The following is a 16,164-nucleotide window of genomic DNA, read 5'->3' as shown; positions in this document are numbered from 1 at the left end:
TTTGAAACGGTTAGAAAAAAATACATTTCGGTTTTCTCCTGACATATTTTTTTCATTTCTGTTTGGTTTCGAAGTTTTCATTTCGGTGCACTTCTATAAAAAAGTTTTGGCTATAGTTCTCTTTTAAGGTGCTGCATATTTTGTTATGAGAAAGGTACGGGGGCTGCCATTGCTGACCTTTATGTTGAGAATGTTGGGTTCCAGATTGTCATGCTGACTCATTTACAACCGGCTTGTTCCAGGTCTGTTGCTCAAACATATTGAAGCTAGACACAGCCAGGCAACTTTAATTAAAGCTTCTGGATCAATCTTTTCCAACCTTCGGGCTAATTAAAGTGCGTGTTAACCCAAGCACTAAAAATCTTCTATTCTTTAGCAGGTTTATGTAATTTCTTAGTAACATTTTTGAAAATGGCTATCTGCAGCTTGCATTGTAAAGCTGATCCCTGGACTCCCCCTTTGGCCCCCACCCTCCTCTAACTGATGGCATTATAAATGGCCTTTTTTACTCATCGTAGGATCGCTGCACACCTAGGTGACACCTCACTACGCGGCCATCGTGCATTATCCCGCACGGATTGCCACGCGGTCAGGAGTCGCCTAGGTGTGCACCAATCGCACTGTGGGTGCCATTATTTTCTTATGGCACCCCAGTCCCGCCGGGCGGATCGCATGGTTGTCCCGCCCGCGAGTCGTGTATCGCAAAAGAAAAAAAAGGCACATGTACCTTTTTTTCTGTGATTGCCGCACAGATGTCACCGCATTAAAATCAATGGGGCCGCGCGGCAATCGCGGCCTGCATTGTGCAGGCCTGCCCGATCCCGGATCGCGTAGATCTGTACCGGGCCTAAAAGCTTGTGGTCACGTGTCATACCAGGCCAGAGTCTTCTCTCATGTTCATAGGAGGGCAGGGTCCTCCTGGTGTTCAATTCACTGCCTGTAGGAGATGGTCCTTGTACAGCCACTTCCTGATATAGGGTGACCACATTCTATCCCGGTCACTGAATTGTACACCGGCGGTGTCAGCCTGTCACATGGGCTTTTGTTGGAGACTACTGATAGCCATTAAGCCATCACTGGCGTGTACCCAGGTAAACAGAAAGTGGCTGCAAAGAGGCTGCAGGAGATCAACAACAGCACTGCTATGCAACAAGGGATAAAAAAGGTGAAAAACAGTAAAACAAAAATGGCAGTTTATGATGCACACTACTTTAGCAAACTAACTTAGTTTGGGTTTGCATTTAATATAATTTGTGGTAGACTTGCCTGAACCTACTGTATATTCCTGGTATCCATAGGTGCGTCACTTAGTGCAGGAAACGTATTGCTTATTGCTCACTCTTTGTAACCTTTAGCTTAAATACTGCTGCAGATTAACATTAACAAAGTAAACACCCCTCAATGTTACAATAATTGCTAATGTCTTAGTCTGGGTTTCTTCAGTAATATTGTTCAGCTGAAAATGGTTTACTGTGTTTCTTATCAATGGGAAGAATTGTGCTCCTTTCTGGAGAAAGATATGGTGTGTAGGAACGTTTGCTTATTCATCCTCTGGCCAGTTTGATTACAGATGCCGAGCACTAGATAAACGTTCCTAATACCTACAGCCTGCCTGCAGTGACATGCTGCCATTCTGTCTAAGCATTTTATTAGAACGGCATCATTTCAGTAAAAAAACATGAAGGTTACCGTATTTTGCTTCTATTTATATGTTTTTATATAGACTGAAGGAAATCCTACGCCAAAGTATTCTTATCATTGTTTACATCTAAAATGACCATGCAACACACCCCTTGCATGTCATTGCCCTCTCCTGTATTAGGACTGCCTGATTGCTCTTAGTGCTGACATCGCATCCAAGATGGCGGCACCAAGCAGCAGTTTTTAGGGCTTTTAAATGTCTACACAGGGGAGGCTTTTGGAGGTAAATAACATGTCTAATATGCACATGAAATCTTATTAAAAGATTGTTGAAATGCGTGGTCTGGCAACAGGATCGCCTTAGGTATCCAGACCTCATCTGCAGTGAAATATATCTTTTGGGTGGATAGGTCCCTTTTGCCTTTCGACTGTCAGTGATCTGTCCCACAATCAAAGGGCTAAAACAAGCCTGCAACAGTAGCAGCCTTTAGCTGTGTTTCAGCAGACTTCTGGATTTCTGATAAGTGATCTGGGTGTCTGTAGAGCCACCTATTTGCTTTTAATGGGCATGGTATGTGCAGGGCCCCCCTGCTGCTCCTAGGAGCCTGGGACCATAGCAAATACTCTAAGGATGGCAAGTAGGGCTGCAACAACTAATCGACATAATCGATTATAATCGATTATTGAAAAAGTTGTCAACTTTTTCAATCATCGATTTTAATCGGCTTCTGATTGGTTGGCCCTATAAGGCTCCACACACGCTGCGTGCCGCACCTAGGCCATCACCTAAAATTGGTGGAAAAAAAATTCCAGCACAAGGGGCGAAGGGGGTTCTTCACAGTAAGATCAGTTAGGGTCTGGAACTCACTGCCACAGACAGTGATTTCAGCAAAGAATGTGGAATTGTTCAAGAAACTTTTGGACGATTTCTTAAGGGACCGTAATATACAGGGGTACAGGTACTCCTAGAATGAGATCCTAATAGGTTGGACTTGATGGACTAATGTCTTTATTCAACCTCAAATACTATGTAACTATGTATTCTGCATTGCGCTGTATAGAGGACTACAAATATAGCAATAATGCATTATACAGCGCAATGCAGAATACCACCAGCTATAATGTACTATTGCTGGGATTTGTAGTCCTCTATAGCCGGTGCCATTCTGCATTCATTGCTGTATAATTTTACACTTTCCATGTCACTATATTGCACACCACAGTTTTTTTTTCTTTTTTACTTCCACCGCTCCCGGCTCGCTCCAGTGATGGATTACAACCTCAATACAAACTAGAAGTCCCATCACTGGAGCCATTTAAAAAAAATTTATTTTATTTTTTATCCGATTAACCGATTAATCGAACGTAATAATCGGCTAACTAATCGATTTTGAAAATAATCGTTAGCTGCAGCTCTAATGGCGAGCAGGAGCAGATGGAAAAACACCCATTCCCTGATCTGCCCCGAAGCTCTCGGCTCGGAGCACTTCTGGGTTTAGAGCTGTCAGAACCCATCAGCTCTGGCCAGAAAAACAAGAAGATAGAGCATTGTTTAAAGGAGAACTATGGGGTCAGGGCTTTTCCCCGTAGTTCTCCTTAGGGTAACGGGAGGACACAAACTAGCGTCCTCCCGTCACCCTAGTCTCAGTATACCGCGAGCTACGACTCGCGGTATACTGAGACGCCGCAGCCGGAGCGGATCCCAACATCGATGTCGAGATCCGCCCAGCTGCGTGAGTGACAGCTGGCTCTGCCTATCTAGAGGCAGAGCCAGCTGTACCCGCCCCCTCCCCCGTCCGTTCCGCCAGTCAGCGCTGGCGGATCGGAGCCGGGAGAGGGGAATCCAGCCCCTCCCTCTGTCACGGCAGAGAGCCGTGACAGGATCGAGAGGTGAGCGAACCCGGTATGTGTTCGCTCACCTCCCGATCTACTGAGCCGATCTGTGACAGTCTCATTGTCACAGGTCGGCTAGAACTATGAGGTGAGTGAAAAGCACTCGCCTCATAGTTCTCCTTTTAAGTTTGATCTTGTTTACTGGGGTGCAGATGAGATGTTAGTTGTCTAATAGACCCCTGATTCATCCGTAAAGAGAACGTGTCACGCCATATATGCTATCGCATAGGAGGCTTCTCAGTCCCCTTGTGATGGCAACAAGAGTAAAGTGTGAAAAAGTGTGTAGAGCGTGCTCACGTGTAACCGACGATTGCTCCACAAGTTGGGTATGACTGCGCATGGTGGAGTGAGTGGAATCATTTTAGGGCCATTAAATATGGTTAACTCTAACTGGTGAGCTGTAAAGGCTTTTGTAGCTTCATCTATGCTAGGGCTGCAGCTAACTATTATTCTCGTAATCGATTAGTTGCCCGGTTATTTTTTCAACTGTTGCCAATTGCCAATCATAATTGAATAGTTGTTGCAGCCCTAATCTATGCACAGTTTTGGGTGTAATTTGTTTTGCAGATTTGTAGCAATGTTATGGCTTTGACATGTTTGGTAGAATTTGCGACTACCATATTGTTTTTTCTGCAGGTCCTCTTCTTTCAGAAGATTTATGTTGTTTTGTTGGGTTTAAGTAACCTTCAGGCGTAAAATGTGCATTATAATGTGTGTGCAAAACATGGGAAAAAACTTCTTTAGAAGGATTAAAGTGAGCTATAAAGTGTGTGATGAGTGCTTGCCAGGAGATCAAGTGTGGACTGCCTCTAGATTTACAGGGTGTAATTGTGAGTTCCTACTCCTGGCTTTCCTCATTATGTAAGCAGGGCTGGAGCCAGTCTGTACACATTCCTTAAAAATGTAATTCCTTAAAAATTACAGCCGCCATCTGGTTTATGAGGTTTGTCTTGGTTGTCAAGGGAGCTGGCTCCTAAAGAAAAAAAATCCTGCTGGCTCCTGCATTGTACAGACTGGCTCCTGAATTCCAAATAATTTTGTCCGCCCCTGTATTAAAGCAATTCTTAGAGTTAGAGGAAAGTTAAACCTTACTTGTCCCCTCGCCCATGCTTCTGATCTTTGCACTGTGTCTAAGCTGGCTGAGAAATCTTTAACATCCCTTACTTCTGGCACTTATCGGGTGGTTTTGTCCTTCGTGTCCTGTAGTGAGGTAGCAAGCAGTGGAATGAACCACAGTGTGCAGCAGGGGAGACCCAGGCATCTGATAATACCAGAAGTGTGTTTGATGCTGAAGATTTGGAAGTATTACCTATAACAGGTTTATTTTTTCCATTTGTTTATTTTTTCTCATAGTGGCTTTAATACTGGTATTTACTTTTATGCCGTGCATTCCTTCTGTTACTCTTTAGGTTTTTGTATGCGCTATTATTTTATTAACATTTTCTTTTCTTTTTTTTCTAGGGGGAAAAGAATAATGGATTTGATGTGCTATATCACAACATGAAACATGGCCAGATATCAACGAAGGAGCTCTCTGAATTTATCCGTGAAAGGTGCTACATTGTAATGTGTATATTTGTGTGTGACCCGCAATGTATAGGATTAGAAAATAGTGGTTAGACTGTTTGTGCTGTGCCAAGGGCTCTGAAAGCATCCAAGGCAGCCTGGAAATGACTGTCTGTATTGCGGCGGTGTGCAGCTGCTTTCTCTACCATTCCTCTCATCTCCCACATGTGAAAGAATAAGCAGAACACCTGCCTCTTTGTTGATGACGGAGGCATTCATGGTGGTGGGCCAGGTGTGATCAGACGTCCCTGGAAACCTTTTATCACAATTAATGGTGCCTGAGTTTAAAGAACTCCATGGAGCTCATTTCTGTGCAGATAGGAGAGCGAAGTGTAAGGTGCAAATTACACTCCTGTGGCATCCTTAGAGACATCAGGTGATCTGTATTTTGGCTCCTCCACATCACTTGCACTGCTGACATGCTCATGAGAGCTACTCTGCAGCATGTGAGGAAATTGAGAAATCCCTATAGACTTCAGTGGACATAACTATTGCAATTAGCATAAGGCAGAGTGATGTTTGGGTTCTTGTGTTGTGAAGACTGCGGAAGTACTTCCTGTCCTTGAGTGCTGCTAGAAAATCTGGAAATATCAATAGACTTCAGTGGGCCCAACCATCCCATGCTGACCTAAATCAGCAGAGTGGAGGACTAGAAGTGTGCCAGGCCAGGGGGGTGCTAACATTTTAAAGCAGCTAATCTTGTGTTGAAGGAAGGCACAGTAAATTTAATTGATCACTGGTCTTATCACAACTACTACAAAAGCTTCATAAGGTTCTTTACTAGAGAACTAGAGTCTTTTTTTTTTTTTTCTTTTTTTAGACATATGTTGAATGGCACAATGTAAGGTCCCCTTATCAGTTGTGTTTGTGTGTGTGTGTGTGTGTGTGTGTGTAGTCTGTAGTCTGTAAATGTGTCTGTATATGTATACACACCGATCAGACATAACATTATGACCACTGAGAGGTGAAGTGAATAACATTGATTATCTGGTTACAATGGTACCTGGAAGTCAGGGGGGGGAGGGCAGGGATATATTAGGCAGCTATTAAACATTTTGTCCCTGAAGTTGATGTGTGGGAGGCAGAAAAAATAGGCAAACGTAAGAATTTAATCGACTTTTACAAGAGCCACATTGTGATGACGAGACTGACTGAGCAACTCCAAAACATCATAGGATTGTCGGCGGGTTTGTGGCGTGCTCGTAAGACAAATGCCCCACGGGCCTGTGTGCACAAGCGCACACTGCCCGCTCAGCATTGCAGTCATCGGAAGCCCTCCCCTCAGCGGGGCGGGCTTGCGATGATCGCAAGTACGATCTGCCTGTCCAAGATGGGCAGATCGTACAAGCTTTTAATTACCTTACAACCATCGCAAGATGAAAGTCATGCGATGGCTGTAAAGTGTATGGCCATCTTTAGGCTCATTGATGCATGTTGGCAGTGAAGGCTGACCTATGTAGTCCGATCCAATAGAAGAGCTACTGTAGTTCAATTTGCTGAAAACGTTAGTACTGGTTCTGAGAGAAAAGTGTTTATTGCATATGGGGCTGTGTAGCCGCAGACCGGTCAGCGTGCCCATGCTGACTTTTGTCCACTGCCAAAAGTGCCTACAATGGGCTCATGAGCATTAGAACTGGACCACGGATCGATGGAAGTAGGTGGCCCGGTGTGATGAATGACATTTTATTTTACGTCATGTGAATGGCCAGGTACGGGGTTGTCAGTTTACCTTGGGAAGGAATGACACCGGGATGCACTATGGGAAGAAGCAAGCCGATGGAGGCAGTGTGATGCTTTGGGCAATGTCATGTTGTGAAACCTTGGATCCTGCCATTTATGTGGATGTTACTTTGACATTGTTGCTGACCAAGTTCACCCCTTCATGGAAATGGTACTCCCTGATGGCAGAGGCCTCTTTCAGCAGGATAATGCGCCCCGGCCACACTGCAAAAATGGTTCTAAAAAGGTTTGAGGAACACAACAACAAGTTTGGGGGTGTTGACTGTGCATGCAAATTCTCCAGATCTCAATCCAATCGAGTACCTGTGGGACTTGGTTGAAAAACAAGTCTGATCCATGGGGGCCCCACCTCGCAGCTTATAGGTTGGTGCCAGATACCACAGTATACCTTCAGAGGTCTAGTGGAGTCCATGCCTCAATTGGTCAGGGATGTTTTGATGGCACAAGGGGGACCTACTCAATATAATGAACAGTGAATCAATAACCTAAAACATACATGCATCCAGTGAAGTCTGAAAGTCTTAATTCCTTTCATATGTGCTGCTCTTATATTATTCATGACTTTCTTTATCCAGCGTTCTGGAAGATTTGCAAACCTTTAGCTTTTGTTTTGGTCACTTATTCAGCTGCAATGGCTAATTGTTGCATTGCTTGTGACCATGAGATATTACACAACCAGAATAAGCAACAGAAAGATCACTTTATTAAGAATTTGTGATTTCATTTATGGTAATATTATCATGAGTCCCATGAATCGGTGGAGCAGGGTAGTGTCAGCCTTGTGTCATTGCTCTTTGTCACTGGAAACAGTCAAGGCTTTGTGATTCCAGCTGTGTCCTATTTAGTCCTGAATTATTGCATCCAAATTGTTGCCAAAAAACACTAGCTTTGGCAGTTGTTACCAGCTGTAACATTTAACCCTTTTTCATCCTAGAGCTATTGTTTACTCTCAGACATGATCAGAACTAGAGATCCCACCATAATGTCAACAAACATTTCACTTCTTGCATGCTTTGGAGTAGTAGTTCTCAGACTATGAAGAGCGCCTTGGCTGTACAGTTTGCTACGTGCATGGTTTGGAGTAGTAGTTCTCAGACTAAGAAGAGGGCCTTAGCTGTACAGCTTGCTACAAGCATGCTTTGGAGTAGTAGTTCTCAGACTAAGAAGAGGGCCTTAGCTGTACAGCTTGCTACAAGCATGCTTTGGAGTAGTAGTTCTCAGACTGTGAAGAGGGCCTTGGCTGTAGAGCTTGCTACATGCATGGTTTGGAGTAGTAGTTCTCAGACTAAGAAGAGGGCCTTGGCTGCACAGCTTGCTACAGGCATAGTTTGGAGTAGTAGTTCTCCAACTAAGAAGAGGGCCTTGGCTGTACGGCTTGCTACACAGAGGGACTTCATAGATTTTCCATGGTAGCATTTTTAGATTTTCTTTTTTGTTTTTCATATTTTTTTTCTGTATCTATAAATCCAATCAAATTGCATATAAGGGTTATATTCAAAGCCACCTTTTGCATTTGGTTCAGGTTTTTAGATTTTAAATGATGTGCATCTCATCATCACGAGCCCTGGGCGTCATCTGGACATAAGTGTTGGCAAAGTAGTTTTAAATTGACAAACTTTTTAGAGTTTTTTTTTTGTTTTGTTTTGTGAATAACTTTTTATTTTATTATTTTCATACAAACAAGGTAAGGTTTACAGTATATATAGCAAGTCGCATCAGGTGGACAGTAATAAGAGATTCACAGAGAGGGTGTATACAGATGGATCAGGGCCATCCCACCTAGCAGCACTCACATTTGCGCTTACATTTGATAAGATCAGTTAGACATCATTATTACGGGCCATGTAGACCATTAGTAAGTATGCATAATTAGGTTCAATTCTTGAGCATGAGTTACAATAGATATATCCCGTGAGATAAGCCACTATGTGCTCCCTTCCTATAAACAATTATGCTGTCCAGATTGTGCATAGCTAAAATCAAGCCTATCTTAGTATTTAAACTTAAAGTGAAAACATGTCATGCATATGGAAACATGTACAAACCCATTTCCGGTTTCAGACGTAAGTATACTCAAGCATAAACCCATACCAACATAGAACTAAAGAAGCGCCTAAATGCACTTCGTAAATGGTTAACAAACTACCACACTGCCCCAGCCTCGGTTCGCCATTAGCAATCCCCTCTCCCCCCACGGATCCATCTTCCGAATTTCAGTTCGGCTCAGGGTGATCCTATGACCACGCTGCTGTTATCACGCCCCAACCCACTGGACACAGGACTACCCCGGGTTGCATCCCCTGACTTCAGTATCTGAATTTCCATATAATCCCAGGCTGCCCACACCTTCTTATAAATATGTAAAGTATTATTCAGTCTGGCCGTTAGAAGTTCCATCTCCTGCACCTCTTTGATGTGTTGGTAAAAATCCACCTCAGATGGGGGGGCTTGGCGTTTCCAATGGAGGGCAATGAGGCAACGAGCTGCCGTCAGGATATGGGAGGCCAATTTCCACCCATATTTTCGGAGGTGCAGGAACGGAAGTCCCAACAAGTAATGGATGGGTTCTAGCGGTATCTTTAATTGCAGCAGGCTCTCCAATGTAGTTTGTACCATCTTCCAGAAAACCTGCAGTTGTGGGCAGAACCAATATATATGGTATAGAGAACCTGTGTGTCCGTCAATTCGCCAGCATGCTGGCGATACGGTCGGGAATATAGAATGCAGAAGTTCGGGAGTATAGTACCACCGATACAATATTTTATACTGGTTCTCCTTATAAGTTGAACATATGGACGATTTTGCTGCCGCCCTCCATATCATCTCCCATTGATCCCTCGTGATAGGAGCCCCCAGGTCCTTTTCCCATTGGATCATATAAGGGTGTTGGATAAAATGTTCCGGGTGCGGAGTGAGTAGCATTTGATATATAGCTGAAATCATACCTTTCTGGGAGGGATCGGAACTGCAAAGCATTTCAAAGGGTGTTCTTTTATCAAATTTGAGGTTCGGGGATATGGATTGAGCATAGTGTTTAATCTGTAAAAATGGAAACATGGTTTTGGGAGGTAGCTCATGTCTATTTCTAATTGCAAGGTCAAAGTACACAGGGAATTACCGTCCTTACGTCGGGCTGGCCGGGACCACAACATAGCACTGGGGTGGACTGGCGCCAGCCACTGAAATTCAATTTCCGCTCATCTGGATTGAGGTATGGGGGAGCAGAGTGCAGGAATAGTTCGCAGTTGTGCCGCCATGTTATATTTGGCCAAAAGTGGTAGCGCCAATTCACCCCTAGCAACCGGTGCGGTAAGTATCGTCTTGGAGATACGGTGGCATCTGTCATCCCATATGAATCTCAGAATGTCTGCTTGCAGGGAATTCAGGTCCGAGATAGGAATTTTTATCGGCAGAGTCTCAAAGGAGTATAAAAGTTTTGGCAGTAACGTCATTTTAATGGCCATTATTTTCCCTGTCAGGGACAATTTAAGAGACCTCCATTGTCTCAACAACACTCTCAAGGAGGAAAAAAGGGGTTTGTAATTAGCCGAGTATAAAAATGAAGGGCTCGGGGTAAGACGTATTCCAAGGTACTTCAAGGAGTCCTGGACCCAGGTATATGGGTAGGATGTTTTCAATATAGAAAGTATAGATGGGCGGATATGAATGGGCAATACTTCAGTTTTGGCCACATTAAGTTTATATCCTGACATCCTTGAGTATGCCTGCAGTTCCGCGTGTAAAGCGGGCAGCGACACCAGCGGGTTGGTCAAAGCCAAAATAATATCATCAGCAAAGAGAGACCATTTAAACTGCTGAGTCCCCACCGTGACCCCGGTGATGTCTGAAGTCATCCGAATCCTAGACGCTAGAGATTCCATGCAGAGAGTAAACAAGAGTGGCGACAAAGGGCAACCCTGGCGAGACCCATTATGTATAGGAAACATCCGGGAATTGGCATTATGCAGTTTGATAGAGGCTGACAGATTGGAGTATAGTGCTTTCACCGCCTGAGCAAAAGAACCAACAATTCCCATTTTGTCTAAAGTGGTGTGTAAAAAGGGCCAGCTCAGTCTATCGAAAGCCTTCTCCGCGTCGAGGCTCATCAGCAGAGTCGGTTCCCTCCTTTGATCAGTAATATCTATCAGGTCAATAAGACGGCGCGTGTTGTCCCCTGCCTGTCTATTTAAGATGAAGCCCATCTGATCATTGTGGATAAGGGTCGGGAGAAGGCGTGCCGATCTATTCGCTAGTAATTTAGTAAATAGTTTAAAGTCCGAATTGAGTAATGCTATGGGTCTGTAGTTGGAACAAATTTTTTCATCCTTATCAGGTTTTGGGATAACTACAATGTGTAGGAATAAAGAAAGGACGAGGGGATGAGATCTCCTTTCAGGAACCCATTGTAGAGGGACATCAAGTGTGGTATAAGCATGTCTGCATACGTTTTATAGTAGAGATACGTAAATCCATCCGGGCCCGGGGATTTACCGTTAGGAAGGGACTGGATAGTAGCCTTCAATTCCTCCGAGGATATTGGGGCATTTAACGCCTCCAAATCCTCGGGAGTTTCGGCAAGTCACAGGAGGAGAGGTATTGTGCCATCTCGGACTCCAAGGACTCATCCCCAGTTTTGAAAGCGGGACCATCTAAGTGATAGAGTCCCCTGTAGAATTCCCCAAAGACTTCCGCTATTCTGTCAGGGTGATGCTGGAGAACCCCTCCCTCATCCCGTACCAATGTTGCCCTCCTATTATCTATATCAGTCTTTAGTTTACGGGCAAGAATAGAGTGTGCTTTATTTCCCTTTTCATAATATCTCTGTTTCAGATACATCATGGATATTTCCGTTTTGTGAATAGGCAGGTGGTGTAGTTGGGCTCTAAGATTAACTAGAGAGCGTATGATATATTTAGACGGTTTAGCAGCAAGTATACGCTCCTGTTCCACAATGTCCGTTTTCAATTGCTTCACCCTATGCAAGCGGTCTCTCTTAATCTTAGAGGACAGTGCTATACAGGTGCCCCTTATAGTAGCCTTGTGGGCTTCCCATAAAATAGAAGCAGATGAAACCGAACCTATATTAGTAACAAAGTAAGATCTGATCTCTTTTTTGCGCCAACTCATCCCTGGTCACCTCGTTCTTTAGAAGACCTTTGTTAGGAGCATGGTCAGACCAAGATATAACTCCCACCTCAGCAGACAGCAGATTTCTCATGACCGGAGTATTCACAAGGAAGTAGTCCAGTCTAGTATGAGTTTTGTGAACAGGTGAATAAAAAGAGTATCTCTTCTCCGAGGGATGAATCAGTCTCCAAGAATCCATAAGGGAATATCTTTGTAAGAGAAGTCGGAAGCGTCTCGACTGAGAGGTGGTATTTCTAGGGGGTTGTTTATTGGGTAAGGGTAAATGGTCATACGTCATGGAGTAGGGTAAGTTGAAGTCACCTCCAACAACAAGGTAGGTGCATTCCCATTTAGTGAGTTTTGCAAGTACCTTTTGGAGGAACATAAGTTGATTACAGTTAGGAGCATACACATTACATATCGTAATGGGAACCGTTCTCCAGACTCCATGTAGCATGACATATCTCCCCTGTTTATCCAGTATGACCTGTTCCGGTGTAAAGGGGCAGGTATCTCTCAGCAGTATAACTACCCCCGCCTTCTTATTTGTAATAGATGCAGCGTAAGCTCTAGGATATTGAGAGGTTAGGAATTTAAAGGAGTTAAGTGGGCAGAAGTGCGTTTCCTGCAAAAACACTGTTAGCTTTTGCGGATTTCAGCTCTCTAAATAACAAGTTCCTCTTAGTTTGAGAATTCAGGCCCTTAACATTTAAAGAGAACAATTTACATGCAGGGATTGTCGCCATGGTGGATATTAAGGAAAATGACACCTGAGTATGTATCGTTCCCTAAAATAGGAAACCATTGTAATGGATATGTCACCACTCTTGCACGCTCCACACTAATAAGAGACGTAAGCAGACCTGAGTCATGGTCGGGAGGCATCCAGAAAACCGCAGTGGACCCCGGGAGGATAAGAGTCGACCATAGCAAAGTCAACATCCAAGGCGAAGCGAGGCAAGGCTGAAAAACAAAACTAAAAATAACAATAATTACAAACAGATAAGAAAAAATTAACATTGTACACACAAGGGCAGGTAACCAGTGTTAGTGTAGCAGTAATCGAAAGGCCAAGCCCTGTGCTACGGGGTAAAGTGCGTCTCCACACACAGATAAACAACAAAAGTATTTCTCTGACTCTTTTGGAGACCAAATAACCGAATCACCCACTGGTATTGGGCACCCCCACACGAGGGGGGGGTGGGGAGTTGGTTGGAAGGGTAGGGAGAGGAGAGAGGTGGTAGGGAATTGGATTATTTGGCAATATTCAACGGTGAATATTGTGAAAGTAGGAAAGGGAGATGGGGTAAGAGCATATACCGCCCCATCCACCCGCTACCATGTTAGTATATCAAAAATAAAGTGGATTAGCAGCCACGGGGCGGCAAAGCCAGCAAGCCTCCAGAAAGTAAAAAAAGGAGTGATTGCAAGGCACTGTACCCCCCTGTTCCAATAATAGCATGAACTATCAACAGTATGTAAAAGCAGTAAGTAGGTCCCTCAGGTATGCAAAAAGAAATCAGTCAGTCAGCGATGACGTCTAGGAGTGGATCCAATAGAGCCCCTCTGCTTGCGAGCTGAGGCGTCACCAGGCGGTTCCATCCTGACCGACTTCTTCCTGGGTGTGCCGCCGTGCCAGGTAAAGGGTTCAGGACCTTGTTTTGGCAAAGGGTCCCATCCAGTAAGGATAGGGCAATTAATGCGGAGATCCGAACAGAAATCTGACAGGTCTTCCGGCACCAAGTATGGCGCTTTTTCCATCTCTTCGTGCATTGAGGCTAAAGGGGAACCCCCCAACGATACGGAATGTCATTATCCCTCAGTAAGGTCAGCAGAGGTTGGAGACATCGGCGTTGTTGCAGTGTGACCCAGGAAAGGTCCGGGTAGATCTGTAGTGGGGCGCCATCTAGCTCCAGGGATCTCATGTTCCGGGCCTTTTGCAGGATCTCCTCCTTTACTGAAAAATAGTGAATTCTACAGATCACATCCCGAGGGTTGGAAGCAGAACCTCTCGGTCGGAGGGCCCTGTGAGCACAATCAATTTCTATTTTGTTTGTAGCTGGAGCTCCCAGGATATTATTGAAAAGCATCTGTAGTACCGCTGGCAGGTCCTCAGATCCTGTTGCCTCCGGTAAACCTTTAATGCGAATATTATTTCGGCGCCCACGATTGTCAAGGTCTTCAACATGGCGTTGCAACTCGCGAATGGTAGCAGCCTGTGCCACAAATTGAGATTGCAGGCGGTACACATCATGCTTAGTCGTTTGAACTTCCCCATCTATGTCTTCCACTCTTTGCGTCAGATGCTGGAAGTCCTGATGGAGTACTTGAATTTCAGTTTTACAAGTGTCCCTTACTTGTATCAGCAGTCTAAAGTCCCGTTTAGTAGGGATATGCCTCATGCACTCCCTCCAGGAGGCATAGTCATCATCATCATCAGGCCCTGAAGATGAGAGTTTGGCCTGTCCCTCCAGCAGGCTTGCGTTTATGGGGGGGTCTGTCTTAGGGCCAGTACATCCGCATCCACCTCTCCTCCATTCAGGGCCTGGGTCTCCTGTGGAATTCCCGAGGGGGAGGGGAGGTCCCTCATGTCCCCGTTCTTTTTGGGCCTCTGCGGCCTACTAATTTCTCCCGATGGAGGGTCCCAGGGTCCAGGCGAGAATAGGCCCTTATTCTGCCTGCTAGGGTCGGGATTCACCCCTCCTATGAGTGGCGTCAGGTGGCCGGGGATGGGTTAGAACGTCTGGTCCCCGATCGGGGCCTACCCGCTGTGCGGCCTGCGGTGTCCACGCCGTATCATCTGCCCCCTCCGGCCAGTCACCTACCCGGTCTGCCGGTCCTGGTTCCGCTGTGGCTCCGGGGACATCTGCGAGCAGGAGGAGGGGGAGGGCGATCCCGCAGGAGATTCACCCCCGATCGAGTCCCGGGATGATTGAGAGATGGGCTGCAGGGGACTCACGCCTGCCTCCTTCACCAGCGCCATCTTGCCTCGTGGGTGCAGGTCCGGCCGATCAAAGTATCCCCTGATCGAGGTGGACGCCTGGGATTTGCGGTAGGTGGATGAGGGACCTTTTAGAGTTCCTTTTTTGTTTTGCTCTTTCGCATTTTAAATCACTGGAATGGCTGCTAAATGTATGTAGGTAGCGGGTCAGATGCGGAGCTCACTAACAGCACGTCCTCTCACATCGCCGGCTAGCCACGCCCCCCAAACTTGAAGAGTTTTGAGGTGGGCACTCCAAATGCTTACACATAAAGCTGAACCCCAAGTGCAATGTAAAGAGGACTGAACTCGGGAAAACTGTGCCCATTAAAAAGATACCAACGAAAAAACACAGACCAAAAAACTAGTCATCTGTATTGCCTGTGGTCGTCTTCAGCTAATTATCCGCCCATTACTGACTCGATATGTCTTGTTCTGCACTATATCTCTGAGTGGAGGAAGCCATCTTGCTATTGGCAGGGCTCTACTCCCTTATGTCAGGGTCAGTATCTATTTCCTGGAGTGAGATCAGAGATGAGACAATTATGTAACTCATGGTGCTTTTGCAGGTCTTGGCTGTGTTCACAAATGATTGACACACATTATCTGCCTGCTGCGACCTTTCACCTTGGGATTTTCTACTGTGTGACTGACCACTGGGCAGGAGGGCGAGAGGCAGCCAAAATGCTTGCTTCTGCTGGACGCAGGCTAATGACATCATCTTATGTCATCAGTCTTAAGCCGTGCACACAGAATTTCATTTGAAATTTTTTTTCTGAATATTCGATTTTTTTTTTTCTTTATTGGTTAATGGGGTCAAATCAACAATCAATTTAGACTGTAATCAAGGGATCAGGATGAAAATTCTTTCATTAATTTCTAATAGTGAATGTGGTTTTTGTTCAGGAAGCTCAGTTCATTCCGAAATCGAATATTAAAATCAAATGAAATTGCAAACGACAATTGTTTCTGGCATATAATTGAATGGTCTGATTTGTAGTGTTCAGACTTTTCAGATGAAAGTTTGGTACACCTAGTTTTCTACTTCTTACCAGCACCCCCTTGCTGCCGCTTCCTCCTCCACAGCCACCATACTTGAGTGACAGTGCTCCCTTGTGACAGTGCTCAGGTCTAGCACTCTGATGTCACCACTACTTTCCCGGGAGGGGGGGGGGGGGTTCCAAAACCGGACTTTAAATTCGGGCTCCACAAAAAAA

The 16,164-nt window shown here is 45.1% G+C and overlaps 1 protein-coding gene across 1 annotated transcript in view; it reads left to right on the top strand.

Moving 5' to 3' along the window:
• FCHO2 (FCH domain only 2) overlaps window positions 1–16,164 on the top strand; it is a 134,405-nt gene that overhangs the window by 31,805 nt on the left and 86,436 nt on the right. Inside the window, exon 2 of the mRNA XM_018558243.1 lies at window positions 4,996–5,087. Coding sequence (XP_018413745.1) covers window positions 4,996–5,087 — 92 coding nt within the window. The remainder of the gene's footprint in view (window positions 1–4,995; window positions 5,088–16,164) is intronic.

Source organism: Nanorana parkeri, unplaced genomic scaffold (genome assembly GCF_000935625.1).
Source record: "Nanorana parkeri isolate BGI_ZX_2015 unplaced genomic scaffold, ASM93562v1 scaffold327, whole genome shotgun sequence".
Lineage (NCBI taxonomy): Eukaryota > Metazoa > Chordata > Amphibia > Anura > Dicroglossidae > Nanorana > Nanorana parkeri.
The sequence above is the reverse complement of the archived record's forward strand: the minus strand, read 5'-3'. Positions and strand labels throughout refer to the sequence as shown.